At 43.7% G+C, this 24,997-nt stretch overlaps 6 protein-coding genes across 6 annotated transcripts; 3 read left to right on the top strand and 3 right to left on the bottom strand.

Annotated features, from left to right (window-relative positions):
• The first annotated feature begins 7,507 nt into the window (after positions 1-7,507).
• On the top strand, positions 7,508-17,797 carry LOC122619784 (elongation of very long chain fatty acids protein 7). Its single transcript, XM_043796909.1, has 6 exons — positions 7,508-7,993; positions 9,746-9,936; positions 10,015-10,095; positions 11,766-11,928; positions 12,073-12,209; positions 16,854-17,797. Exons 1-6 carry the CDS (start codon positions 7,834-7,836, stop codon positions 17,121-17,123), a joined length of 1,002 nt encoding a protein of 333 aa, XP_043652844.1. The 5' UTR covers positions 7,508-7,833; the 3' UTR covers positions 17,124-17,797.
• A 380-nt stretch (positions 17,798-18,177) lies between these two features.
• LOC122619783 (COP9 signalosome complex subunit 6) lies at positions 18,178-19,408 on the top strand. Its single transcript, XM_043796908.1, has 2 exons — positions 18,178-18,660; positions 18,722-19,408. The coding sequence occupies exons 1-2, from the start codon at positions 18,283-18,285 to the stop codon at positions 19,364-19,366; spliced, it is 1,023 nt and encodes a 340-aa protein (XP_043652843.1). The 5' UTR covers positions 18,178-18,282; the 3' UTR covers positions 19,367-19,408.
• Positions 19,407-20,606, bottom strand: LOC122619786 (diphthine methyl ester synthase). The gene is made up of 2 exons (XM_043796912.1): positions 20,364-20,606; positions 19,407-20,295 (listed from the first exon to the last, which is right to left on the bottom strand). The coding sequence occupies exons 1-2, from the start codon at positions 20,496-20,498 to the stop codon at positions 19,585-19,587; spliced, it is 846 nt and encodes a 281-aa protein (XP_043652847.1). The 5' UTR covers positions 20,499-20,606; the 3' UTR covers positions 19,407-19,584.
• A 94-nt stretch (positions 20,607-20,700) lies between these two features.
• On the bottom strand, positions 20,701-22,079 carry LOC122619785. Its single transcript, XM_043796911.1, has 6 exons — positions 21,852-22,079; positions 21,611-21,796; positions 21,350-21,553; positions 21,062-21,292; positions 20,959-21,005; positions 20,701-20,893 (listed from the first exon to the last, which is right to left on the bottom strand). The coding sequence occupies exons 1-6, from the start codon at positions 22,002-22,004 to the stop codon at positions 20,845-20,847; spliced, it is 870 nt and encodes a 289-aa protein (XP_043652846.1). The 5' UTR covers positions 22,005-22,079; the 3' UTR covers positions 20,701-20,844.
• Positions 22,080-22,124: 45 nt separating this feature from the next.
• On the top strand, positions 22,125-23,556 carry LOC122619782 (MKI67 FHA domain-interacting nucleolar phosphoprotein). The gene is made up of 3 exons (XM_043796907.1): positions 22,125-22,320; positions 22,388-22,732; positions 22,795-23,556. The coding sequence occupies exons 1-3, from the start codon at positions 22,225-22,227 to the stop codon at positions 23,428-23,430; spliced, it is 1,077 nt and encodes a 358-aa protein (XP_043652842.1). The 5' UTR covers positions 22,125-22,224; the 3' UTR covers positions 23,431-23,556.
• On the bottom strand, positions 23,516-24,071 carry LOC122619787 (homeobox protein Hox-A10a). Its single transcript, XM_043796913.1, has one exon. It carries the CDS (start codon positions 23,990-23,992, stop codon positions 23,516-23,518), a length of 477 nt encoding a protein of 158 aa, XP_043652848.1. The 5' UTR covers positions 23,993-24,071.
• Between the last annotated feature and the right edge of the window lie 926 nt (positions 24,072-24,997).

Below are 24,997 nucleotides of genomic sequence, written 5' to 3'. Positions count from 1 at the left end.
AATTGCGATGACAATGTTGGTGTTGTGTGCGTGTTGCCGGCTTTTTGTTGCTGTTGTTGGCCAAATTCGCTTGGCTTTTAATTCGTTTTTTTATTTGGCTCTGCAGCCTTTTGTACAATTAAAAGAATCATAAAATATTCTTCAATAGTTGTCACTTTTGATCGATTTGGTCAAAGCGATTGCGGCAGAACTTAGAGAATCGCGAATTTATGGCTTTGCGTGTGCTTGCAGAAAATTTGAATAGCAAGACATAATAAACAGAAAATTCATTAAAACATTTGCAAAATAACATGTTTTTTAAGATATTTTAGAAATGTTTTACTGCAAATCCGAGTGGAGATCTCTGAATATGAGTTTGCTAATAACAAACGAAAACTAGCATTCTATCAAGTGAGAATATATTCTTTATATACGTACACGTACCCTAATGATACTTTCATTTTCTCTCAATTAATAGCTTCTTGAATACTATTCAGTCATTATTGAGTATTCGCTCAGTTATTTATCAATTCGCTTGGGCTGTTTCTTCATTAGCCAGAATATGAAAACAAACCCTAGAAGTAGTCGCAGATCGCCTCAGAATGAAATGTTCATTCTATTTTGTTTTCAGTTTCTGGTAATTCTCCCGTTGTTATATCTTCAACCAAATTCGCTTTCGGAACCTTGACCCAGTTGAAATACTTATTCACGCTTTATCACCATTATGAACTTTAGAACCTAACCCAACTGAACTGAGCTGAAATTGCGTAGGTGGTTTATAATTTCGTTGACCTTTTTCTTCTCAGCGACTCAGCGAAATTCCATAGACAAGCCAGTTTTTTGAAGCAATTTGAGAACTGTTTACAACAAGCCTAAAACATTGCTACTATCGGCAATAAATGGGCTGATTTACAGCCAGAAGTATTTCGTTAAAGGTGCTTGTGAAGTCTACTCAAGGAAACGACGCATTTAGCCGGCAATTTACATACAAATTCTTGGGGCCTAGGGCTCCGATTCTAATGACCCACAATGGTCGCAGCGCATTGATTAAGGCCCACTTCCGGGTCAAGTTAATGAAACCGATCCAAGCGATAGCAACTATTTTGGCCAAGACTTCGATGGCAGACATGGAATGAAACGAAAACGAAGAGGCAGGCTGAGGCTGAGGCTGGGGTCACCGAAATGTTAACTGTGTCACCGGCGAATTGAACTTGAACTTGCCGCTTAGCGTTTAACTTGTGCCAACCAGTTCGAGTTCGAATCCGAGTGGACTGCATAAGATGTGGGTGAATGTCGACCGGGCGTATGGGTGATCAAGTGATCTACTGATTGGTTGATCGGGTGAATCCCTTTGGTGGCCAGGAATCAATCATACGCCGTGTGCGCCGCAGCCAGCGACAGATTCTTCCGGTGTTTCGGTTGTCAGTTGTCATTTGCATGCGTCTTTTGTTTGGCCAACAGCCAATGAGCCATAAAGCAGATCATAATCGTATGCAAAAGACGTTAGTTTATTATCGCCGTCGCTGCAGACGATTCATGCGATCGAGTTTGATACATATATACGATGTATCTGAGGGGTTACTGCCAGTTATGCAAATATCTTCCGCAAACATTTACATTTAGCCAACAGCCAAACTGGCCAACAAACCGTTAAGCAATTATTATTGAATTTGTTTGTATATTCGCGCCGAATTGCGTAGACAAAATCGCGTCGCAAGGGTAACAACCAAATGTGCAAAATCTTCTCTGCTCGTAGAATTCTTAATTGGCGATGGGACAAAACACTATAAAGTAATTATGATAACTGGTGATTTTTCTACTTTCAAGGTCGTCAAACAGTTTCATTATTGATTTCCGCCGATAAGCAAAGTCTGCAAAGTTACTTCAATAAAACTAATTTTATTTTCTTGCCTACAGCACTTTTTAGTCGTAAGATTGTTAACAGCAATGGCAAATGAGGCTCTTAACTGTTTAATTGGCCGCATTAAAGTTGTTTGCGGTCCGTCGACTTCAGTTTCCGAACTTGGCTTTTTCACACGCTGCTGGCGCCATCTGGTGTTCGAGTTTTCAAAGCCATGCTTAAAAAGCTTAACATTTTCGTTGTGCTGCCAGCCTGGCTTAAAAATATTGGTTCAAATCCACAAAAGGTAAGACACCAACTTGGCTAAAACTCATGGAGTCAACTGTAAAGTATTATTTTATTTAATACTAATATTATATGCAGCCTAAGGCTCTCGAATATAAAAACTAATTAACAATTATAAAATATAATTATTACATAAAATGGTTTAATTGTTCTTAATTATCATAATACCATTATTAAATGCGGTAGGTTTGAACCGATGATAAATTGATTTTTTAGGGAATCCCACAGAAATCGCAATGCAGACAAAAGAAATCGTAGACTACTATTGATCTTGATCTTGAATAATTTTAAAGTCATTGATGTCAAACATAAAAGTTTACTGAATGCTTTTATTTATAACCTAATACATATAACCTTATAACCTTTGTGTAACCTAAGAATGTTCTAAACTCATACCTTTTCTCTGTCAATCAATATTATCCTTTAATATGAACAAATGCATCTCATACTAAGATATGTTTGTAACCTAAAACATATTCATAAAGTGTCTTATTAAATAGAAATCAATGGCATTTCCCACTTTGCTTACAAATGTAAATTACAAGCGAACACGTGACCTAACCAAAGTTCCAAAGTAAACTCAAGTTCACCTCGAAGTAGGCCTATTATTAGAAGAAAAACAATGGGCAACTGAGCAGGTCCAATTAGCGATTAGCGATTAGCGGATTACATGACAGGTCGCGACTGATGGGGATGCGATTGTAACCGGGTCGATGCTCTGTGGCCATAAAACTCATCCAAAGTGGCTCGTTGCCGATACAATTGCGCAAATCGAACTCGTTTCCGTAGCGCGGAAATGCCGTAGCACCAATCCACAAAGTGCCCAATAGATAGATATAGCTTTGCGAACTCTCGTTCTGCGATCCGATCTCCAATCAATCGAATTTTTGGAGTCGCAGCTGGGCAACAACTAGCACCAACTAGCAACTACCGATGGCTTGCCCTTGGGCAGAACTCGTTTCGAGCGATAGATTCATATAAATCGAGAGAAAAACAAAAAGATTAATATGTGGGGAAAAAGAAATCGCACTTCCGTTTCCTGATCACTTCGATCAGTTCAGTTGATGACGACGGAGAGGCAGAAAATGCCTAAGAAGCTTGATAGATGCGAACGCGCAAAGCGGTTTTCATTTAAATGCTTAATTATGAATTCTAGTCTTGATATTTTTCTTCTGTTTTATTTTTTGCCAGCTTTCGAAACGTAACTGAGGCAATTTGCCGTCTTTGGGTATTTGCGTTTTCTTGATATTTATTTATTTTTTTTTTGGATTTTGCGCTCAACAACTGTGTCAAGTTCAAAGTGAACTTTTAATTGCTAATTGAGTGACGAGGGATCTATTCTTGGCTCAACCCGCTCTTGATTATATTCAAAGTTATGTATCGCACGGATTTCAAGTTCAAGTCGGCGACATGTGCGTTGCCCAGAACTTGGCCACTTCATCACTGGCCAGTCAGTCGTCTTGGCTCATAAACCAGAAAATAAACCCCAAGCCACTCGCTTGAGTTTATGTATTTTTGGCTTCAGATATTTCGGGCATGGAACTGGGAGCATCTTCTTTTGAAATCGTTGACTGGATTTGCTCGGCTGTAACTGAGCTCAGGTTTGGCCAATTGATTAGCAGCACTCGACCTCTAATCTTAGTTGGCCATGTTCAGAGGTTCACCGAGAGGGGGTTTTTCTGGTTCTAAAACAATAAAGTTATCTGATCAACTTTTGTGTGTATGTATACATTTCAGTTTATGGGTAACAGGGATTATTTAATGAAAAATATTCTAGCTAAATATTTTTGATAAATTGATTCATATTGATACTTGATTACTATTACTTATTTGTTAAAACCCCATTTAAATATTTCCCCACTGCGCACCTGACCATTTCCATCAGTGATCGTGACCATCGAACGTGCCATCTCCTCGGCTCCACCGATTCGGCCACCAATTCCCTTTGGCCATCATAGCCCAACTGAATCTGAGCAGGCATCTTCTGGATTTACCCATTCAATTAGGGCCAAAAGTGGTGTGTGCTCGGCAAAAGTCATAGCCGCGCAAGTGCAGGCCGTGTGTATTGAGCTTGAAATTCGGAATGCACAAAGACATCTGCACATGTGATATAAATATGTTTAAATTAAAGACTTGTCGCTCTTTTGGGGCCGTCTCAAGGGCAGGCTCGCTTTTTTTCTGCACCAAATTGCAACGCCATTAAGACTAAGTACTATATATGGTTAGATCTGCAGATAAAGCGGCGCAGACGAAGAGTTGACATGAAACATTTAGCAATCGAATGGCAGCCATTGCGCAACTCGCAACTCCGTTCGAAAAACTGCTGTGACGTTAATGAATAAACTGGCTAAGTGTCTGTAAGCGATTAATTGGTAATTGCTGCTTACAGCCCCGATAATCAGGGGGCTGACCCACGGCCAGCCTTTCGAATATCGAGTATGATTCCGTTATCAATTAAGAAACGCCGGCGGTCAAGAGTCAATCAGCGAACTTCAGCTACAATCGTTCTAAAATGCTACAAAATGCTAGAAAATTATAAAAAATGCTCCAAAATGCGGCCATTGTGCGACGTGTTAGCACCCACACCTTATTCTATCCAGTGCTAATTAATTTATGATTGCTAATTATTTGCTGCATGCAGCAGCTAATGAAATTTTCTGCTTGCTCATTCTGCGGCTTTTTGTGGCCCGACTGGAATGTGCTCGGTAATCAATTGGCTAACCGATAAAGCAAATATTATTAAATCCATATATGTTACTTAATAATTTGAAAAACATATAGATGAATGTTAGAACTTCAATTATGTTTTGCATTATAATAGCTTATAATTGTAAGCTGCCACTGAAATAAAGATAATGATAATAACGCAACTTTAATAATAAGTTTATTAACATGTGACAACTTTCCGGCTGAAATGTCGCATTTTTGTCAACACCATGGCCATTAATCAGGCGTATAATAAGCGGCAAACATTTAGCATTTGCCAGCATGATGAACACATTCAAAACATATTGATTATGACAAAGGCAAAGCTGTTTCGCCAATGGCAAAAAAAGATGAGAAATCTAAAATCTAAATTGATGGAACGGAAATTTGCAGAAGAAACGCCGCACAAAATCGCAACAAAACTGGAGCTATCAAAGCATACATTTATCATCGAAATCTTGGTTCGCTTGGCTGGCGGCGTTGCCTTCTTTGACTCTTCAGACTTCTTTGACTTCTCTGACTTCTCCGACTTCTTTAACTTCCGATTAACCTAGACCTAGGCCGTGAAATACCATGGGGCTGTGTTACCAAGCTCATCCATCCACGTTTAGGAGCCGCCGCGTCGAGCGTGGCCAATCCGCATTCAACCGTTAGCCATGTTGGTAGTGGTGGTGGTGGTGGTAGTGGCAAACGTCATCCTTGCCGGCTTTGGATTAAGATTCGAATACGGCGGCCCCAAACATGGCCAAAATCATCAACGCCAAAGGTCGAACTGGCCGGGCTGAACTTCAAAGAACCATTTACTGGGCACTCAATGCGCTCGGCGTTAATTTGTCGCAAAACGCAAATGGTTCTGTATGGAACTAAATGGCATAATTACGGGTAATATAAGCGACGAAGGCTTCGCTGCACGTCCGATAATTTACGCAACTTAACGACCAACATAACCCAGTGCCTTTTGCCTTCGATCTCGATGGATCTCCACACGTCGCATGTATCTGCGGATTGATTATGGATCTGAGGCCATCTGCGACTGGCCACCTTGACACGTTTACCACCACTTTGAAATCCGAAATCTTCTGGACTCTTGGCATCGTTCTAATCGCCCGAGAATTTATTTAGCATATCAGCAAACCATCCACGAATCAACACCTCCAGGGCCGATTAGCCGAGAACAGGTTATACAGCTTGTAAGCATGAATGGGAATTACAAATAAACTTCGAAAGCTGAGGTCATTGGAAGACAAGCCGGAAGTCCAGGAACCAGCATAGCTCAAGCCTTTAATTTAGCTCGACACAAAGTAAGGCACTTGCACATTAAAGATGCCATTAAAAACTTGTTTTAATTGTACGTGCTTCGCTGGTGGACAACTCGTTTGACTCCTTAGAAAATGAACCAAAAATTATGCGAATTACAAACAATAGAGATGCTTATACCTTAGAGGAGCTATAAGGTGAAAAGGGAGCTGGGATTCCCTATGCTCCTACCGGAATAGTTTATGGCAAAAAGGGGTCTCATTGGCAGGTTAATAAATCCGTTTATTAATATGAGACGCGCAAAGGTTTTAGCAATTATAGGCAATAACATTTTAGTACTCAGTTTTATGGCTTACTTTGCATTTAAACGGATTAATAAAATCAACTATTAACGCGCTTCGATCATATTTATAATTAAGTGGTTACTGTAAAGTTTGGCATTGTAATTGCTTAAAGGTATATTTAAGAAAATACGATTTTATGTAAAACAAAATTGTTTTAACGCCCATCTACAAATAAAGTACATTTTCTCATATTTTAGTTGTCTTTTAAGCTTAAGATTGGAGTCAATTGTTATTAAAATCCCTTAATAAATGTTTATAACTTTAATTGTGTACAAAAATATATTTATATAAAATAGTTGTTTTTTAGGTGACATTGGAAATTAGAAAGTTCTGGAAATAAAGTTTTACTGCTAGAGCTGCTACGAATTAGTCTCCATATAGCAACTAAAGAAAAAAACATAAAATAATTAAATATAATAAAACTTTAAACCAGTTAATATGCATAAAATGCATTGCCCAATTACTCAATAGTTCAATTTCTCCGCTTAAGCTTATAATTAACTGAAGAGTAAACATTGCAGCCAGACGAATTTCCATTTGCAAACAGCAACGAGTTCAGCCACATCGCAGTGCATTGACCTATAAAAAGCTGAATTCACCCGGTGTCTCGAGCCACCGGCAACATAATCATCGCCATTCAATGCTGAATGCCAAACGGAACATGCTAAATATCGAAGCAACTCGAACGCCACTCAGTGGGCCAAGCACACACAGATACTCACACGCACACACGCACACATGCAAGTAAAGGGGGTTTGTGGCCAACACAGATGTAAAATAAATTGCATGCACTGCGGCGCCAACTGAACGAAACTTCCGTTGTTCTATGGCTCTTTTCGGGGGGCTTCGCCGATCGTTCAGTTGCCGAAGTCGGGCTCTATCTGGTATCTGGTATTTGGTAGTAGTATTTGGTAGTAGTAGTTGCAGTTGTAGTTGTAGCTGTGTGCCAGCCAAGTATTTTGCACAAGCGTCGTGATCGCAGCCGCTCAGCCTCTGCCGGCGATTCTGCCGCTGCTCTGCTCCGGTGGCGCTGCGAAAAAGTTACTTTATCTTGTGATTGCTGAGAAGTTTTAGATTCAGTTGAGCATAAACATTCCTACGGTGTGGTGGTAGAATCCAGCCAGATCTGCGCGACTACGAGTATATATCCAATTCGAAATTGGGCAATAACAAACAGCAATAAACAGCGAGTCGAAAAGTGATTTTTCTGAGCGTGTGCAGCCAAACAAAGTGATTTCGATAGGCCCGAGCGCAGCATGCAACATCCTGCGGCGAGCCTCTGACCAAACGAACTGAACGATATAACTGATCGTATAAAACAACCAACGCAAAGCCCACAGTTTTGGATACTTCAAGTTTCAAGCCAAGGATAATCGAGGACTGAGAGCGAATAGCAGCACCATGGCGATGAACTACCACAACTACAACAGCAGCTCGCGATTCGAAATGGTCGTGGAGATAGCCAATATCGCGCTGGATGAGTTCAAGACCCATCACATATCGCGCAACTACACGGGCCTCGTGCAGCGCTACTACCAGCTGGTGGAAGAGGATTACGGCGGTAGGTGTCAAGTGTTGTTGTTCGAATAACTGCTGCATTAACAGCGGCCGACTAAATTATAAATCCATACAAATGACGAATTGCCATGAAATTGTCATTTTTTATGGCCTGCAAATCGTAACACAAACCCTAAATGCCAAACAAACCAAATACACAAAAAAGGCAAGGAAAAAAATGTAAAAATATAAGAAAAGTAAAGAGACAAAGCCAAAAGCAGAGCCAAAAAACTTCTAGGACAATTAAAACTGATTTCTTGTGTGCGTTTGTGTGTGCGCGCGCTTTAAATTGCGACCTTGGCAGTGTCAATTGTATTTTTGACAATTATTAACGTAATTAAAATGTATTTACATTGCTTATCTTAGACATTTTTATGATGCGACCGTCGCCATCGACGACTTTGGTTTTGCCTTTGCTGCTCGCCGTGTGCAGCTGAGCATGTATTTATTCAGTACAATAGCAGCCGGAGCACTTCGAACATGTCAATTGCCTCCAGGGCCTGCTCTTGAGTTCCGTTTCCAGAAGAGTCGCTTGCTGACTGAATATGGTGCCCCATATTCACATATTCACATGTTCACTTTCCTGGCAATGAGAAAAGTCAGCGGCGAAAGGTCAATGGCAGGCAGATGCAATTAAAAGCAGTGCAAATAGGGTATTTTTTTTGGTGGCTTAGTGATACTAAACCGGGTGTAAAAAGATTACTTAGTGCCAAAAGCATGCTTACGAAGCAAAAACTTTCGGGGGTTTTTAGGCATAAACAAAAGACTTAGAACACAAACTTGAAAAAAGTAAAAGTTCCGGTCGTAAAACAAAAGACTTAGAACACGAACTTGACGCACTAATTGGTAGAAAACGTAAGACTTTTTTTTATGCTCAGCCGATGAATACTTATTAAACAGAAACAAAAGAAAAATATATTTTAATTAGAATATATACCTAAAATATTCTAATTAAAATATATTTTTCTTTTGTATATATACCTAAAATATTCTAATTAAAATATATTTTTCTTTTGTATACCTGGCACAATTTTTTAGCCCAAAAGAAAACATTATCGTAATTCTAATATTATTTAACAAAAGTATCAACAAATATAAGTTTAAGCTTTCCCAGCTGCATAGAGACAAATGCGTGAATATTCACGCTTAAATTTAAAAAATTTTTCTAGAAGTTTATGTTCGAACTTAGTTATGCAGATGAGAGTGAGGCACCGAACACAACCAACTGCTCAGTGCAACAGGTCAAGAATTCCCGGCATAAAAGTGGACCCAAGCAGCCAATGGAATATTTGTAGTAAACAACAATTGCCAGCACTAGATGATAAATCATAACAACTGTAGTAAACAGGCAGCGTTATGGAAAAGTTGGTCCATTTAGAAATGCAAAGCCCCGTGCAATTAATTACCATATTATTTCTGGGGGGTTTCTTTAAACTATCGGACTATGACGTCGATGTTTACCAAGATGTGGAATAATTCCCTGAGCGGCATGCCAGCCTCGCATATTTTACAATTATTGCTCAGTGTAAAGGCGATTGTGCTGACACGTTAAACGCTGCAAGTGACAAGTTGACTTTATATTTAGCCACGATTTCATTCAGCTGGCATGGATTGAATGGCCTGGCTCGAACTAATGAAATGCAAATTGAAGCTGTTTCATCTTGCCTCTGCATTAGCATAGTCGAAACCTATTGCACATTAAATGAACAACGAAATGTGGTAATTAATTGGGATGTTTTGCGTCTACATCTTACAGATCCGCGGGCAACGCGCTTCCCGCTGATGGAGCACCCGATGTTCACCTTCGGCATGGTGGCCATCTACTTGTCCTGGGTCCTGGTCATTGGACCACTGTTCATGCGCGATCGCAAGCCCTTCCAGCTGCGCCGCACCCTCGTCATCTACAATGCCTTCCAGGTGGCCCTCAGTGGCTATATGTTCTATGAGGTGAGTTCGGACCTGGAGATTAGCATAACATTCGGCCAACTGATATCATTCCCTTGCCGGTTTCCCCCAAAAAAACAGCACCTAATGGCAGGCTGGCTGAACTACTACAATCTGAAGTGCCAACCGGTTGACTACTCCGATAGTCCCAGTTCCAAGCGGGTAAGTGGTCGCAACCGGTCATCTAGATTCTAAATGAAATTCACTGTCAGATCGAAACTCGCTCATCCCCGATCCACCAATCAAATTTCTATTTCGAGAGGCACGCGTGGACTTAAGGAGTTTATGGTCTCTATTATATAATTCGCCATTTGTCATTTGGCCGGTTGATTGCCGTATGCTGTTGGTTGATGGCTGTTGGTCGGTCTTTGTTTTCGCCTCACCTTGCCGGGTTCATCTTCCGCTGTTGCTGGCTAGCAAGTTCGTTGCCACTGTTTTGCGATGACTCACTCACTCACTCACTGACTCCGGCAGACACGAGAGCCATTTAGTTGGCCCGTAAAGTTCAGCTCAAAGCCACTTTTTTGACCAGTCATAGAGCAAATATCAAAACAACCACGAATAAAATGTTTTTAATTATGCCTCCGGCACAGCACAAAGTTCACATTCAAATTTAGTGAGCATGGCAATTAAATGGTCAGCTTCTTAATCCAAATTCTACCTCTAATGGCTTTTCGAGCCGTCATTTGTTACGCCTGCCCATCGATTGTATTTCCCTTTCCCAGGCCACTCAGCATGAACAATTAATAATTGGCGGTTTGAAGTTAAGTGCACAATTTAATGCCAAATGGTTTGTGCACCACAAATTAGGCATTTATGTTAAGTGTCAGTAGATTCGTAACAGAAGCAAGAACCAACTTAACCAGTCTTTCAATACTCTAAATTTGATCTAAAGATTGCAGACTGAATATAAATATTACTTTCTCAAAGTCTTAAAATGTTTTCTAGCGAAGCAGCATTCAATGGAATTTCTTTATTATTTCTTCTCACTTACCAAACCTAAACCCCTTCTTCATTGGAATCTGCTATTCTTGCGTTAATTAAACCACAATCAATCGAGTCGCTATAAAGAGTATATGTGAATTGCAAGCATTTAAAGCCTCCAGTATTACGGTCAGAAAAACATTAGAGAGAGCCACACCCTCAAGGCTGTTGTACTATTGGCTGTTTAACAATCAAATTAACAACATTTGCAGTGGCTCTAAACTGTTCGGCTTGCTTCGCCGTCTGTTTGCAATTGGAATTGTACTTGTGGTCTGTTTGAGCTTTAAATCAATAGAGCATAAATTCTGTGAATTACCACTGACCACACCGAGCCTCTTCCTACTCACTCATTGATCGATTTCACATCCGCAACGAAAAGCGCCAAAAAACCAAAAATACAAAACCCACCGAGCCCAAGATACAAGTCAATAAACTCCGGCGGACCCTAGTGTCATTAGCGTTTGTCATCTAGTTTTATGGCCATTTCCATAAGTCCACGGCGCCTTAGCGAAGTCATAAAAGTCAGCATTGTTTACATTGCGCATACGCAGCGTGCGCCCAAACGTTTCACTTGCAAACAGCTGAAACAGCTGAATTCTTGCTCGGAAAATGAAAACAAAAGTGCTTGGGTACTTCGAACAAGAAAATAAACAACGCGAAACGAAACTAAAGAGGCGGCGGAACGAAAACTTTGTCAATGTCATTGCGCAAGTTCTTCTTCTGCGGTCTCTACGCTAATTGGCCACGTTGCTCGGTGGGCGCGAATTGCATAACGACCTTGCTAGGTCAACCGCACTGATATCCCCCCCTCCCTCCTACTCCACCCCTCTCTCAATCTCACCCGGCAGATGCTCAACCTGTGCTACCTGTACTACCTGTCCAAGCTGACCGAGTTCGCCGACACCATGTTCTTCGTGCTGCGCAAGAAGTCCTCGCAGATCACCTGGCTGCACGTGTACCACCACTCGGTCACTCCGCTGGAGACATGGGTGCTGGTTAAGTTCCTCGCAGGTGGGTAAATCATATGTGAAACTTATTCAAATTTGATCATAAGAATGTGGCCATCTAATATCAGCTAAGGAACTAACTCCTTACTTTTCTGAATCTCACAATTCTCTTGTATTCTAATCTTATTATTCAAATCTCCCCTTACAGGTGGAAACGCCACCTTCCCGAATCTGCTGAACAACTTCGTGCACGTCTGCATGTACTTCTACTACATGATGGCCGCCATGGGACCCGAGTACGCCAAGTTCCTGTGGTGGAAGAAGTACATGACCGAGCTGCAGATCGTAAGTACCACTAAGCACCACTCATTAAATGCGAATCGGTTCCAGCACAGATAACGCCCGAAATCAAATGAAACTTGTTCAGAATTCTACGCGCCGCCGCTGCTGGCATGTGTGAAATGTATTTTTCGAGCTCAGATCGAAGTCGAAATTAGTCGCTGTGGGCTAGCAATTGCCCGACTGATTTGGCCAAGACGCCGCCAAAAAATCCAAGTTGAAATGCAAACCAGTTAGACCGGCAGTCGTGCCTCAAAAACTTAGAGTTAGACTCGGTGCTCAGCTGGCTCTGCCACATAAATTGGCATTATTCAGTGGGCCCAAAGGCACACACACCATCAGTCGTGGCGACCAGTTGCTATCCGTGTTTATATTGCCAAAATAAAATGTTGGCCAATGCTTCTAACTAGCCAACTGTGTCTTGCATTTGTCTAAAATGCCGAAATGCCACTGCAAAAACCAAGATTCGGCCTCCGCCAGTTTGTTTGCACTAGCGCTTAGGTTTTGCCCAAACTTCTTTTTTTGATTTTGTTTTTGGGGCCAAAGGCCAATCGCTGGGGCATCGATCTTAAATCTTAAGTTCTCGCAGAGAGATTACGCAACATGGCCAGATTCGAAAGCAAAAGTAAAGCGAAACCGATGCGAATCCAGAGATTGTCGCCAATCATGTGATCTAGATTTCGCGGCTGCTTTCTGGTTTTTCCCATCTGATTTTGATGCCAGCCAATTTTGGCATTGTATTAGATTGGCTCTTGGATTTCGGCTCTTGGTTCTTGCTGGCCAGTATTTTTTGCTACGAATCGAAACTACGCATAATTGGAATACGACAAACACATGGCGTTCTTTCAATCTCTGCTTGTTTTCAAAAGTTTCGAAACTCTCGAAACGCATGTGGATATGGCAAGTTAGTTTGTTCTGCTGGCTGGCTGACTGACTGACTGACTGACTGGCCTCCTTCGAATCGAGATTCAATGCTGTAGTTGTTGTTATTGTCGCAGCCGCTAGTTAGTGAATCGCCTTGAAGCTCTGCTCCACAGCTCCACAGTTGAGTTGTCAAACGATCGGTGACTAACTTAAGTAGCAGGCACAGGTTCTCCATTTTGGACAGACAGTTGGGCTGGAGGCAAGCGAGCAGCAGTGGGGATTCTTAAGAAGTTAATTCAAAAATTGGTTCAATAGGCGCAAAATTAGGGGATTAATTAGCAAATCGTTTCTTTTATACTAAAGCAGCATTTTTTGCTGCACCTTAGAAGCTAATCAAGTTTCCCAACCCAATATATAGGCATTTAACTTTGCAATTAAAAGCAATTACTTATGTTTTATGTCTGAAAAAAGAGAAAAGAGCCATAATTAAAACTTAACGATTGGAAAACCTCTTTGTAACATTGCAAAATCAAATATCTTTATGTAACACACAGTTTAAATGTACATTTACCACCAGTTGCAGTCGCTGCATGGGAGGGCCCACTGTAGTTGTAATATGGGTGTATGAAATTTCACAAATGCAGTGAATAGCTTAGTATGATTGCTGTTTTGGTTGTTGTCGTAGTGCACTTTTCATGATGTCTTTCCAATTGCTTCTCGCTGGATTCTACACAGTAAAAAACACTTACTAGAAACATTGCTAATAAATCAGCAGAGCTCTATAGTTAATCAATGTTAACTAGATGAATAGTAGGGTTTCTTAGACATAAATCTCTAATACTATAGTAATGTATTCTTTGCATCCCCCAATTTTCCTCAGTGCACATCGCTGCGCTGCACTGACATACTTAATGAGTAGGCGGGGGCATCTTATGGATAATTTATCTGTCATGCCAGCAGTCGTAGTTGTGATTCTACCTCCCACTGTAAGTAAGCAAGTAAGTGTTGCCAATTGGCTGCGCAACCAGTCGGATTCTTTCGGTTTTGGTTCCGTTCCTGCTGACCAATTAGCCACCAAATGCCTGACCAAACAACGAACGCATGCACCACATTTTAGCCAAAACATTGTGGCCGGGCACAAGTTGAAGTTAAGTTCCGATTTGCCGATTGCCTTTGGCCACATTAGGTTGCAACATGCATGCCCGCAACATGCGGAGGTAGGCCAATTCCACTTCCAATTCCACCAAGAGTTTCCACATTTGCGGCACAAACCAACCGACCAGCTAACCAAGCGACCAAGCGACCGACCAACCGACCGATCCGACCAGTTTCGATTACATTATCATTTCGTGTTCGTTCCGTTTTGCGGCAATGAATGTCGAGCGGTAGCTGTAGCGTTCACTTTTGTCCAGCACCGCGACGAACTTGCCACACCAACCCGGGTGAGTGTCTATGTCGGCTATTGCGCCGACCACAACCATATCCATCCATATTCCTCGCCTGCAAACCGGGTCTTGTGCGGCAGTCGATGGCGACCACTGGGCAGACTACTCATGCAATTTCGTACGGGTACGGCGTGTCTGGGTAAAAGTCAACAAGCCATCTATCTGCCTATCTATCTGCATCCAGCACTTTCAATTGCCGGTGCGGCGATCCGAGTCGCCAGTTCAGATCAGTCATGTTGCAAGTGCAACTGCCTTTGGCTTTTGTTTTTTGTTTTTTGTTATTGTTTTCGATCGCCAGTTGCCGGTACACGCGCACTCACTCCCAATAATAATGGAAAGACGTTCAATGATCTATGCCAAGATTGCGCAACAAGCATTTAGCTGGAACAGTGGGTCAAAGTAGGCATTTCCCATCAAAAATATACCTAAAGTAATCTTAAACAAAGTAGAGCTTTCTAGTGGGTAAATTGCGTCAATAGTTGGGTTTAAAATTTAAACAGATAATTGATCAATAAGGTCACTTTGACTACAATGTGAAATGTTTAGGCCAAAACCAAGACATAAAAATTAAACACACCCATAAAAATTGCCAAAATGTCCCAGTGAGGGGCTTGGCTAGATGGCCTTAGCAAAATAAGATGTCCATACCCATTAGGAAAAATAAAATAGATTTATGACCCATTTGGTATAGCGAATTTGAGAGGTCAGTAATTTATTTTATTAAAACTTTAACTAGTATAAATACAATCAAATGATTTTAGAACTTCTTAGATCTATGCACTTAGATTAATCACAGCAAATCCGGCACGAACCACAAACACAACACACGAGGTCAAACCTCTTGAAAAACGTGCAAAAATAACTTAGCATTTAATTAGAGACAATTTATGGAAGAAGCTACTGCCGTTGAGCTAAAATCGTTGCATGCACAATGTGGGAAAACAAAGAAACGTTTTAAAACAGTTTCGATTCCTCAGAAGCAGTTTGCACTCAATAGTGGCGACTTTTATGAGGAAGCTGGCCATTGGACCTGCCGGACTTCCCATAAAACCCACCATAGATGTTGCCCCACTTCCATCAATCATTTTTTAGGCCCACGGTGCTTGGTGCCTCGTGCAATGAAGCATTTAAGCGTCGACGTTGGCTTTCAACGGACCGCAAGAGGCAAACTTGGCCGGTTGCAGTTGCAGTTGCCATCTTGGCCAACATGCAGTGGTAATGGAAACCTGCAGCGCTTGGCTGGCCAGCGTAATATTTTGTAGGTCACCGAAAACTGCACACAACCGACATTGGTACACAGGGAAAAATATTTCAAATGTTTACAAGCAAAATAAGTATAGTAAGATGAGAAGATTTGTTTTATGGGGCAACAATGAGAAACCCTTGTAAATAAAGAAATCCGATAAGATATGTTGATCGTGTCTTAACCATCAACGATAAATCAATGATCATTAGCTTCCCTCCTCCAGTTTATTTATACATGTTATTCTACTAGTAGCATATTGCAAATTCCTTAGCATCACTTCGCCGTTCTTGAATCAAGTTACGTTCGCTGGAATTTTAGACTAAACAACTAGCGCATTGACATTCTTTGAATTCTGAGTGTGTCTGAATGGCTAGAATATTGGCGTCAACTCTTTAACATTCAGTGGGAGTGGGTGCCAATAGATAATCTTATGATCCAGCAGATCAAACACCAGCGGTAAGTATAAAAGCCCATAACACGCGCCAACAGGTCGCCAGAGGCCAATCGAAGCCAGCTTGCTGGACTGGGCTAAACATAGTGCTAGTCGGCAGATAGTCGGCAGCTAGTTAATAGCCTCAAATCCCACTGACACTCCGGCTAATTCCAATCAATGTGCGCACATTGTAGCCGCACTGAGTGCTTTTTGATTGCCCGCCCAGCTCAAGGGTGCTCCACTGCCAGCCGTTTTATTAGCCGCATTCAAAGAGCTGTAACCCGGACTGCAAAAAAGTGCCAGTTATGACTTGGCAGTTATGACAACTTCCGTAACGAGACAAGCTCCACACAATGCCCTTCGACAGCGCCAATGACCACTGGGAGGTGGGTCAAGTTGAGCTCTGAATGTGAACTGCTCCACGGAGGCGTGTGCTCCATCTTCGGAACTTTCCCAGAATTCAAGCGTAACAAGTCGGTTGGCCATAAGGTTCCCACAACCCGTGCTAACTAATATGTGTGATTAGACATGACAACGCTAATCTGGTTAAGCGCAAGATAAAAATTGCATCAACGATGCAATTAATCCAGATTAGGCTACATAAGATCGAAGATTGAAATGCAATGAGATCCGTATAACATTGATATTATTTCCCCTTTTAGGCCCAGTTCGTGCTGTGCATCTTCCACACCATCCGCGCCCTGTTCAGCAACCAGTGCCAGTTCTCCAAGTTCATCTCGGCGCTGCTCCTGTTGAATGCCTCCATTTTCTTCTGCCTCTTCATGAACTTCTACATGCAGAGCTACAGGAAGACCAAGGCGGCGCAGCAGCTGCAGCAGCAGCAGAAGCAGCAGCAAATCGATGCCACGCCCTGCAAGGCGGACGACAACAATAACACGGCGATGCTGGCGCAAAAGCTGAAAGCCAACTGAATTGAAAAGCGAAAGCAGTCAGAAAAGTGCTTCCACGGATTGCCCAACAATGGGGGAGACAAATTTGACATAAACGGACCAGATTGGTGATGGCAACGGACGGAACGGAAGTAGTTTTTGGTACAAAGGTTTCAACTAACGCTAAGCTAAGCTTAAGAGCCATAAATACACGAGCGTGCACACACACACACACACACCCACCCACAGAAGAGAGGAAGTCCGCCTGCCGATGATCGATCGATTGAGCATGGGGAACACGGGGCGTATGCGCAATTTCAATTATAACCTGATGTTTATCCCCTCGCTAGCTTCGCTTGATTGCTTCGCTTTGCATCGCATTCTCGCCATCTGTGGCTGCATTCGCATGTGTAGAACCGTACAACAAACTGGGTCAATTTTCGAGATCTGCCTAATGTGTAAGTCGCCTAATTCTAGAACCTCACGAACGAAGCGCGTTTAGTTTTAAATCCCCTCTAGGCTAAGTGATTATTGTAATTGTAATTGTGTATAGACGATGTGTAAATAGCCTGTTAAATGTTAATGTTAAATATTTGTAGTCCTAAGCCAACTAGTCTTACTTACAACATTCGCACGAACAAATACGGCGAGCACGAAATTAAAAGCCAAGACAAATAAAAACGAAGAAAAGATAAATAAAACGAAAACCAAAACCAGCCAAGTGGGTTTCAATTTGTTCTGAATTCACAGCAATAAAACAGCTATCAATTGGCATGGTCATCTGTGCGGAAGAGCTCAATAAATCTTAAGAACCGACAAAAGCCTATTAAACACAAAAATGCCGGAATCAATTATTCCACAATTAGAAACATATGTAAGCCAGTTTTTTAACAAGGCTTTAATACAAATATTTAACAATTAGGCTTACGGAAGTTGCAAAACATAAATTCAAATACAATGTTCGTTTTATTGTGAACAAGCTGGCAACGCCGACATCAAGCTAAATAGTTGAATCGGTTCGCGTCACCGCTAGAGGGATAAAATGTGGTCACACCGTTCTTTCGGCCCGATAGGTAGCGATAAATTATATCGAACTACTACGGGGACCGATATCATAGCTTATACCGGAGCTTGTCAAACAAAAAGAAGTAAAATTAAGTTTATACCGCAAACCACGAGTAAATAAAGGCCCCCCGACAGCATGGAGCAAATGGAAGTGGACGTCGACATGTCGGCCAAGCCCAGCACATCGTCCTCCGCCGGCGGGAGCAGCATACCACTGGCGACGACAGTCGACAAACACCCACAGCCGCAGGGAAACATAATGGCTGCGGAGGGCACCAGTGGCTCGGTGACCATATCGCTGCACCCGCTGGTCATAATGAACATCTCCGAGCACTGGACACGTTTCCGGGCGCAGCACGGCGAGCCGCGACAGGTGTACGGAGCACTGATTGGCAAGCAGAAGGGCCGCAACATTGAGATTATGAACTCGTTCGAGCTCAAGACAGACGTCATAGGCGATGAAACAGTGATCAACAAGGACTACTACAACAAGAAGGAGCAGCAGTACAAGCAGGTGGGTGTCCAAGCATCTACATATGCTCCTTTATACCAGTGGATACTCTCGTTTTCCCCAGGTATTCAGTGATCTCGACTTCATAGGCTGGTACACAACCGGCGAGAATCCCACTGCCGATGACATTAAGATCCAAAAACAGATAGCCGCCATCAACGAGTGCCCCATCATGCTGCAACTGAATCCGCTCTCCCGCAGCGTCGACCACCTCCCCCTGAAGCTATTCGAGTCCCTTATCGATCTGGTGGACGGAGAGGCCACCATGCTGTTCGTGCCCCTCACCTACACACTGGCCACCGAGGAGGCGGAACGCATTGGCGTGGATCATGTGGCGCGCATGACCTCCAACGAATCGGGCGAGAAGAGCGTGGTGGCGGAGCATTTGGTGGCGCAGGACAGTGCCATTAAGATGCTCAATACACGCATCAAGATCGTGCTGCAGTACATCCGCGATGTGGAGGCCGGAAAGTTGCGGGCCAACCAGGAGATTCTGCGAGAAGCTTACGCTCTCTGCCACCGACTGCCCGTGATGCAGGTGCCCGCCTTCCAGGAGGAATTCTACACGCAGTGCAACGATGTGGGACTGATTAGCTACCTGGGCACGCTGACCAAGGGCTGTAACGATATGCATCACTTTGTGAACAAGTTCAATATGCTGTACGACCGCCAGGGATCGTCGCGCCGCATGCGAGGCCTCTACTATTGATATGCAAACAATCTATTAAAGCTTCTGAGATAAATACACGTACGATGGGTGAATGCGGTTTTATTTCAGCTGCCGCAGGGCAGGCTACATACGTATACGGGTGGCATCAAGCGATATCACTTTCTTCCTGAGCTTCCAGCTCCTCTTGCTTCGTAAATTCAATTCAGATGCACAGACAACATTTCCTAGACACTAAATTAGGTAATTTCGCAGCGGATTTAGTGGTTGTAGTCGTCCAGCTTGATGCTGGCGGCGTACTGCTGCAAGAACTCCACCTCCAGCGGATGCATCTCCTTGGCGGGAATGATGAGCGAGTGCAGCGGCCCGCCCAGATCGGTGGAGCGCATCTCGAGCAGCGTGCCGACGGCGATCTGCTGCGATTCCTGGCCCACACGGGCCAGCCCAACGCACAGTGACTGCTCGTTGAGCACTGTGTTCTTCTCCAGCGAGTCCTTCTTCTCCACAATGGACAGAAGCTGATGGGCCGCCTCTGCCACGGTCATGAAACGCGGTGGCATGTACTCCTTGCGTTTGCGCATCAAGGACTCCGGCGTGGGCTCCTTCACCTTGATGTCCAGCAGGCACAGCGTGTGCATGTTGTGCAGGCGATTCAGCTTGATCTTGTCGTAGAAGCTGTCCGGCTTCCATGTCTCGTCCCAGTAGGGAATCGACACGGTCTCGCCGAATTTGTACAATTGCAGGCCGCAGCAGCCCACGGCGTTCATGATCGATGCATTGTGTATGACCTTGTAGGGGATGTTCTTCTCCTTGGCGCGCAGTATGAAGTCTGTGTGGGTGGTGGCGCCAAAGGGGTCGCCCACCACGAGCAGCGCCACGTCGGATTCGCCCGCACCGGCCAGGATCTCATCCGCACCCTGCTCCACCAGATCGCGGTCGGCCAGCAGCAGTGGTCGTCCGTAGAACTCTTGCTGCGGGCAAAGCGTAGATGCATTGAGTGTGAGTGCTCCCCAGAACGAAGGCCATTCCAGATACCTACCATATCCTCAAGGCTGCAGCCCAAAATCGAGGTGTACATCTCCAGATAGACGCGACTGCATTGCTTCACTATCTCCAGACCCTTGACCGTGATGTCCTTCAGGTCGCCAAGGCCGAGGCCGATTAGGTAGAACATGCTGGGCGACTGGTGCGACTGCTCGGCCACTGCAACTCCTGCCAAATGTTATTAAAAACGCTTTTTAAATGCAGTCAACACGTGCCGTCGCGCGTTGTGTGACCGCCGCCAGAGCGCCAAAAAATACTGACTTTCCGCGAATGCACTAAAAAAGGCAGTGAGGTAAGGGCGCGCTTTTTAAAAATCAAGGTCAATCGAGCAATTTCATTTAATTGTTACTTTATTACTAATTAACATAATATATATTTGGTTTTCTTTTTTGATCTCAGCTGTATGATACTTATGTTGCTCTTATACTGTAATGATAACAGACAATGGATCTCTAAACCTTATCAGACGCCAACAGTTATTGGGACTCTGATAGCTCGGAAATCTTGTAGCTGCAAAGTTGCGGCCTGTGGAGAAAAAAATATCATATAAATAACGTACCTTTATATGAATTTACGCTCTTTTAACTTACGCTGTTGTGGCTCCGCGAACTACGCAATAAGCTATGAAGCGTTCAATCTGGAAAGTAATCTTTATTGAGTCGATCCGCTTGCTATAAAAGTATAGGCACTCACCATCATTTCAAAGTCACCATAGGCGGTAGAGTGATCCAGGCGCACCTGGAGGAAGTACTTGTGAATCTCGGCACCCAGATTGTCCTTCCAATCAGGACACTCTTCGCGTACGCGTCGGCAATTGATGATCATGCTGAATGTGCGGATAAGCATAAACATATCTGCTTGGCGTCCACTGTCTGCCAACTGCTGCCAGTTGACCGTTTTGGCCATTTCGAAAGCCTTGTGGGCCTGCAAAATAAATGGGAATATAGTTCCGAATGCAAATGGTCAGTTTTAAGGGCTTACATATTCTTTATTGTCCAGTTGAACTGTTTCTCCAGTGTACCGGCTCATTATGGTCAGCAGCAGGGCCATAGCAATGTCGTTTCCCAGACGACAGGACTCTACCAAGGCGGGAATCGCGGCCTGCATGTCCAGCACTCTTTCCAGGCGCTCCAATCCCACGCCGGTAACGAGCTTTTCGTACAACCCACTGGCCATGTAGGTCATCTGAGGAGATAAAATGTAAATATACGAAGCAGGTAGGGTGGCATCTAAGGAAACAACCTCCTCGAGATCCAAGGAGTATGCCAGATGGCACACCATATCCACCATCATGAAGCGCTGCCTCATCAACAGAACGTTGTCCCTTTGGTACGTCATCGTCATAATGGCGAGGGTAAACATGTCCAGCAGCTGTTGCAGATTGAGTTCCAGCTTCCCGGACAAGGTGGCCATCATGCGATCTAGCAACTAAGTTATTATACACAAATTAGTAATAGTTATTTGCTATAATTATAATTAGTACCCGTTTGGCGTCTGTGGTTTCTGCTGCGTAGGGAAACAAGTCCTTGATCGACGACTTGCACAGGAAGGACGTGATGCTGTCAATGTCATAGCCGAGGCGCATTTCGTCCTCTTCCAGGAAGGAATTATTCGACGATTGACTAGATACATTCATTATGTATTGGCGGCAAATAAAATGCGCAAAACAAAAAAATACAAATAGAAAATGAAAAGAGTGACCAGGCTCTAAGATGTGGCCATAACAGACTAACGCGTAGCTAAGCGCTGTACTGAAAGAGCCAACACGGTCATACCTTTATTGTTGCTCCACGTGCGGCAGTTTTTATTCTTTTGATACTTTAATAAACGATTTTAGTGAAATAACACGATTTAAAATGCCGCCTGTTAAGAAACCCAAGGCGCAGAAGATCGTAAAACAGAACACGCCTAAAAAGACCATCGATACCACCAAGAATGTGGTTTCCGGACAGGTGAGAGCCGCTACAAACCAATAGCTCCTCCGATTGCATGGATAACCGTAAACTGCGTCCATTTTAGCTGAAGAAAAAGGTGGCCAAGGCCAAGCCGCAAAAGCCAAAGGGTCCGGAGCGTGGTGTGGTCGTTGTGAAGCACCTGCCCCATGGATTCTTCGAGCAGCAGCTGCGCCAGTACTTCCGACAATTCGGCAAGGTACTCCGCATCCGTTTGGCCCGGTCCCTGCGCACTGGTAACAGCAAGGGCTACGCCTTCGTGGAGTTCGAGTACCCGGAGGTGGCCAAGGTCGCTGCTGACACCATGGACAACTACCTGATGTTCCAGAAGGTGGTAAAGGCCAGCTACATTCCGCCGGAGAAGCAGACTTTCAACTTCTTCAGGACCTCGCTGAAGAAGGTCGTCAATAAGGTGAGCCCAATGGGGAATACTTATCATTTACATTTCTAATCCATATGTTTACTACTTTGCAGGCCGGCAAGGAAATCTATGTCTCGGATTTAACCAAAGCCACTCAGCGCAGCGTGAAGAAGCAGAACAACTGGGATGAGTCCGCTTGCCAGAAGCGCACCGTCGCCAATCTCAGCAAGATCAAGAAGCTGCAGGAGAAGTACAAGGACTTGGGCATCGACTTCTCCAACCTACTGGTGGGACCAGTAAAGAAAACAGGCGGTTCTTCTGAGGCATCTACGAGCCAGGCAGCAGTCAAGAAAGCCGGTAAGAAACCGAAACAGCCGGCGAAGAAGGAACCAACGCTGGAGGACTTGCTGGGCAACACCATCAACGAGGACTCCGATGATGAGGACTACGTAGATGCATCGGATGATGAGTCCGACCTGGAGGCTGAGGAGGAGGAAGTGGATAGTGAGCAGGCAAGCGATGACAGCGACGAGGAGGAGGAAGAGGACCTTCCACCGCCGCCCAAGAAGAACAAGGCGAAGCAGACAGACAAACTGAAGCGCAAGCCCGGCACTGGCGGCGTGCAGAAAAAGAAAATAACTCCGGTGGCCAAGAGCAGCAAGAATGTCGCCACCCAGAAGCTGCAGCTGGCCGCAGCCAAGTCGGTGGCCAAACCCTTGCCCAAGGGAAAGGCCAAGAAATCCAAGTAGTAGCTTAAAATACCTTTACTATAGTTGTTAAGTAACCGAAAACATTTTGTAAGATGAATTGTGTTAAAATATGTCCATGTACAAACTAAAATGGCGTTTTGGCCGCGCTGCCTTGCTGTTCCTCCAGTTTGATGCGCTTGCACTTCATGCGTCGGTTTTGGAACCACACCTTCACCTGGCGTTCGGTCAACTCCAGTGCCACTGCGATCTCGTAGCGACGCAAGCGGGTCAGGTAGTTGGAATAGCAGAACTCGGCTTCCAGCTGCGTGAGCTGCGTTTTTGAAAAGGCTGTGCGTTCCTTGCGATTCGAGCTGCTTGCTCGGACCTTGGTCGTTTGTCTTGGAACTTCTTGACCAGCCGCCTCCTCGTTTTGTAACCATTGATCGTTCGCCTCGTTGCACCAATTAGTTTCTAATTTATTGTAATCCACGTAGGCAGAAGCCGCACTGTGGCCATACACATAACTGCAGTCCGTATATCCTTCCGTTTGGTTTAGCCACGTTTTCGTAATGTCCTCGTAGCAATAGGACTCGTAATCGACGTTCGCGTGGGAGTTCTTCATGGCGGTTCTCTGTGCTTCTAGGGCTAAACTATTACTGAAATCTCGGATTCGGCGGAGCTGCTTTTTAAAGAGGGCGCAGAGTGTGCCAGTCCAATCTGCTATTTCACTTAGTCGCAAATGATGTGCTGCTGATATGATAATTGTGCGCAACATCTGGACCCCGGGTATGAGTGGTTATGACACCCGCAGATCGGCTTGTTGTCTTACCCTACGAACTGTTGTCACAACAAACCCGAATCCGATTCCTTGCCCCTTCCCCGGCGTCCGGTCAGAAACGGAAGTGGATGCATGAGTCAAGTGCTTTGTGCCACCAACTGCGGAGCTATAAAATTTTAATAGACAAACGTTGGCGAGTCGGAAGACCCAGTCGGAGATTTATCTGAAAGTCGCAATTGCACGCGTGTTTAAAGTCGATGCGGCAGATTAAAAGCGTCTATTGAGTGTATATCCCTAGATAATCCATGACAAAGTGAAGTTTGATATCATAATTAAGTGCGAAGTGCGTGGCACAGAAATGGTTAAGGAATATCCTAGTTTTATAGGGGACTTTTTTATTGACATATACATATATTATTATGAAATGAAAAATAATTAAAATAATGGAAAATTTAACGCAAACACAGTGGTTCACTTATAACAACATTAAAACCGTTTCCGCATATTTTATGTGTTCTTCCAAATAAATCCTTTTATATATTTTTCAGTAAATGCCGCATTAGTACTTTTGAATTAACCGCCTTCATTTTTAAAGTGAACTAGTGTTGGAAAGTCCTTAGTTGGTTTTAGGCACAACTACCTGTCAAGTGATGCCCGACTGCCACATTGCAACGGGCATTTAGAGATATCTGCTGCTTTCTCTATGTAAACCGTTGTTTATTTATTCATAAATAGTATATTATGTTCTTCTGCCAGCCAATAAATGTAATTTAATCTAAAAAAAAAGTATACCTAGTTAAATCTATCGATAGTCGGAACGATAGAAATACTTACCGATATATATCGATG

The sequence above is a fragment of the Drosophila teissieri genome, chromosome 3R (genome assembly GCF_016746235.2).
Source record: "Drosophila teissieri strain GT53w chromosome 3R, Prin_Dtei_1.1, whole genome shotgun sequence".
In the NCBI taxonomy this organism is placed as follows: domain Eukaryota; kingdom Metazoa; phylum Arthropoda; class Insecta; order Diptera; family Drosophilidae; genus Drosophila; species Drosophila teissieri.
Note: the sequence above shows the minus strand (reverse complement) of the source record. Positions and strands in the feature narration are given on the sequence as shown.

Coding starts and splice junctions, on each gene's coding strand:
- LOC122619784 (XM_043796909.1), top strand. CDS start 7,834: ATGGCGATGAACTACCACAACTACAACAGCAGCTCGCGATTCGAAATG. Junction 9,937..10,014: donor GTGGCTATATGTTCTATGAG/GTGAGTTCGGAC, acceptor CCAAAAAAACAG/CACCTAATGGCAGGCTGGCT. Junction 10,096..11,765: donor ATAGTCCCAGTTCCAAGCGG/GTAAGTGGTCGC, acceptor CTCACCCGGCAG/ATGCTCAACCTGTGCTACCT.
- LOC122619783 (XM_043796908.1), top strand. CDS start 18,283: ATGGAGCAAATGGAAGTGGACGTCGACATGTCGGCCAAGCCCAGCACA. Junction 18,661..18,721: donor AGGAGCAGCAGTACAAGCAG/GTGGGTGTCCAA, acceptor CGTTTTCCCCAG/GTATTCAGTGATCTCGACTT.
- LOC122619786 (XM_043796912.1), bottom strand. CDS start 20,498: ATGTTCTACCTAATCGGCCTCGGCCTTGGCGACCTGAAGGACATCACG. Junction 20,296..20,363: donor GCTGCAGCCTTGAGGATATG/GTAGGTATCTGG, acceptor CTTTGCCCGCAG/CAAGAGTTCTACGGACGACC.
- LOC122619785 (XM_043796911.1), bottom strand. CDS start 22,004: ATGAATGTATCTAGTCAATCGTCGAATAATTCCTTCCTGGAAGAGGAC. Junction 21,797..21,851: donor AAACCACAGACGCCAAACGG/GTACTAATTATA, acceptor ATAATAACTTAG/TTGCTAGATCGCATGATGGC. Junction 21,554..21,610: donor ACTCCTTGGATCTCGAGGAG/GTTGTTTCCTTA, acceptor TTATCTCCTCAG/ATGACCTACATGGCCAGTGG.
- LOC122619782 (XM_043796907.1), top strand. CDS start 22,225: ATGCCGCCTGTTAAGAAACCCAAGGCGCAGAAGATCGTAAAACAGAAC. Junction 22,321..22,387: donor AGAATGTGGTTTCCGGACAG/GTGAGAGCCGCT, acceptor CGTCCATTTTAG/CTGAAGAAAAAGGTGGCCAA. Junction 22,733..22,794: donor TGAAGAAGGTCGTCAATAAG/GTGAGCCCAATG, acceptor ACTACTTTGCAG/GCCGGCAAGGAAATCTATGT.
- LOC122619787 (XM_043796913.1), bottom strand. CDS start 23,992: ATGAAGAACTCCCACGCGAACGTCGATTACGAGTCCTATTGCTACGAG.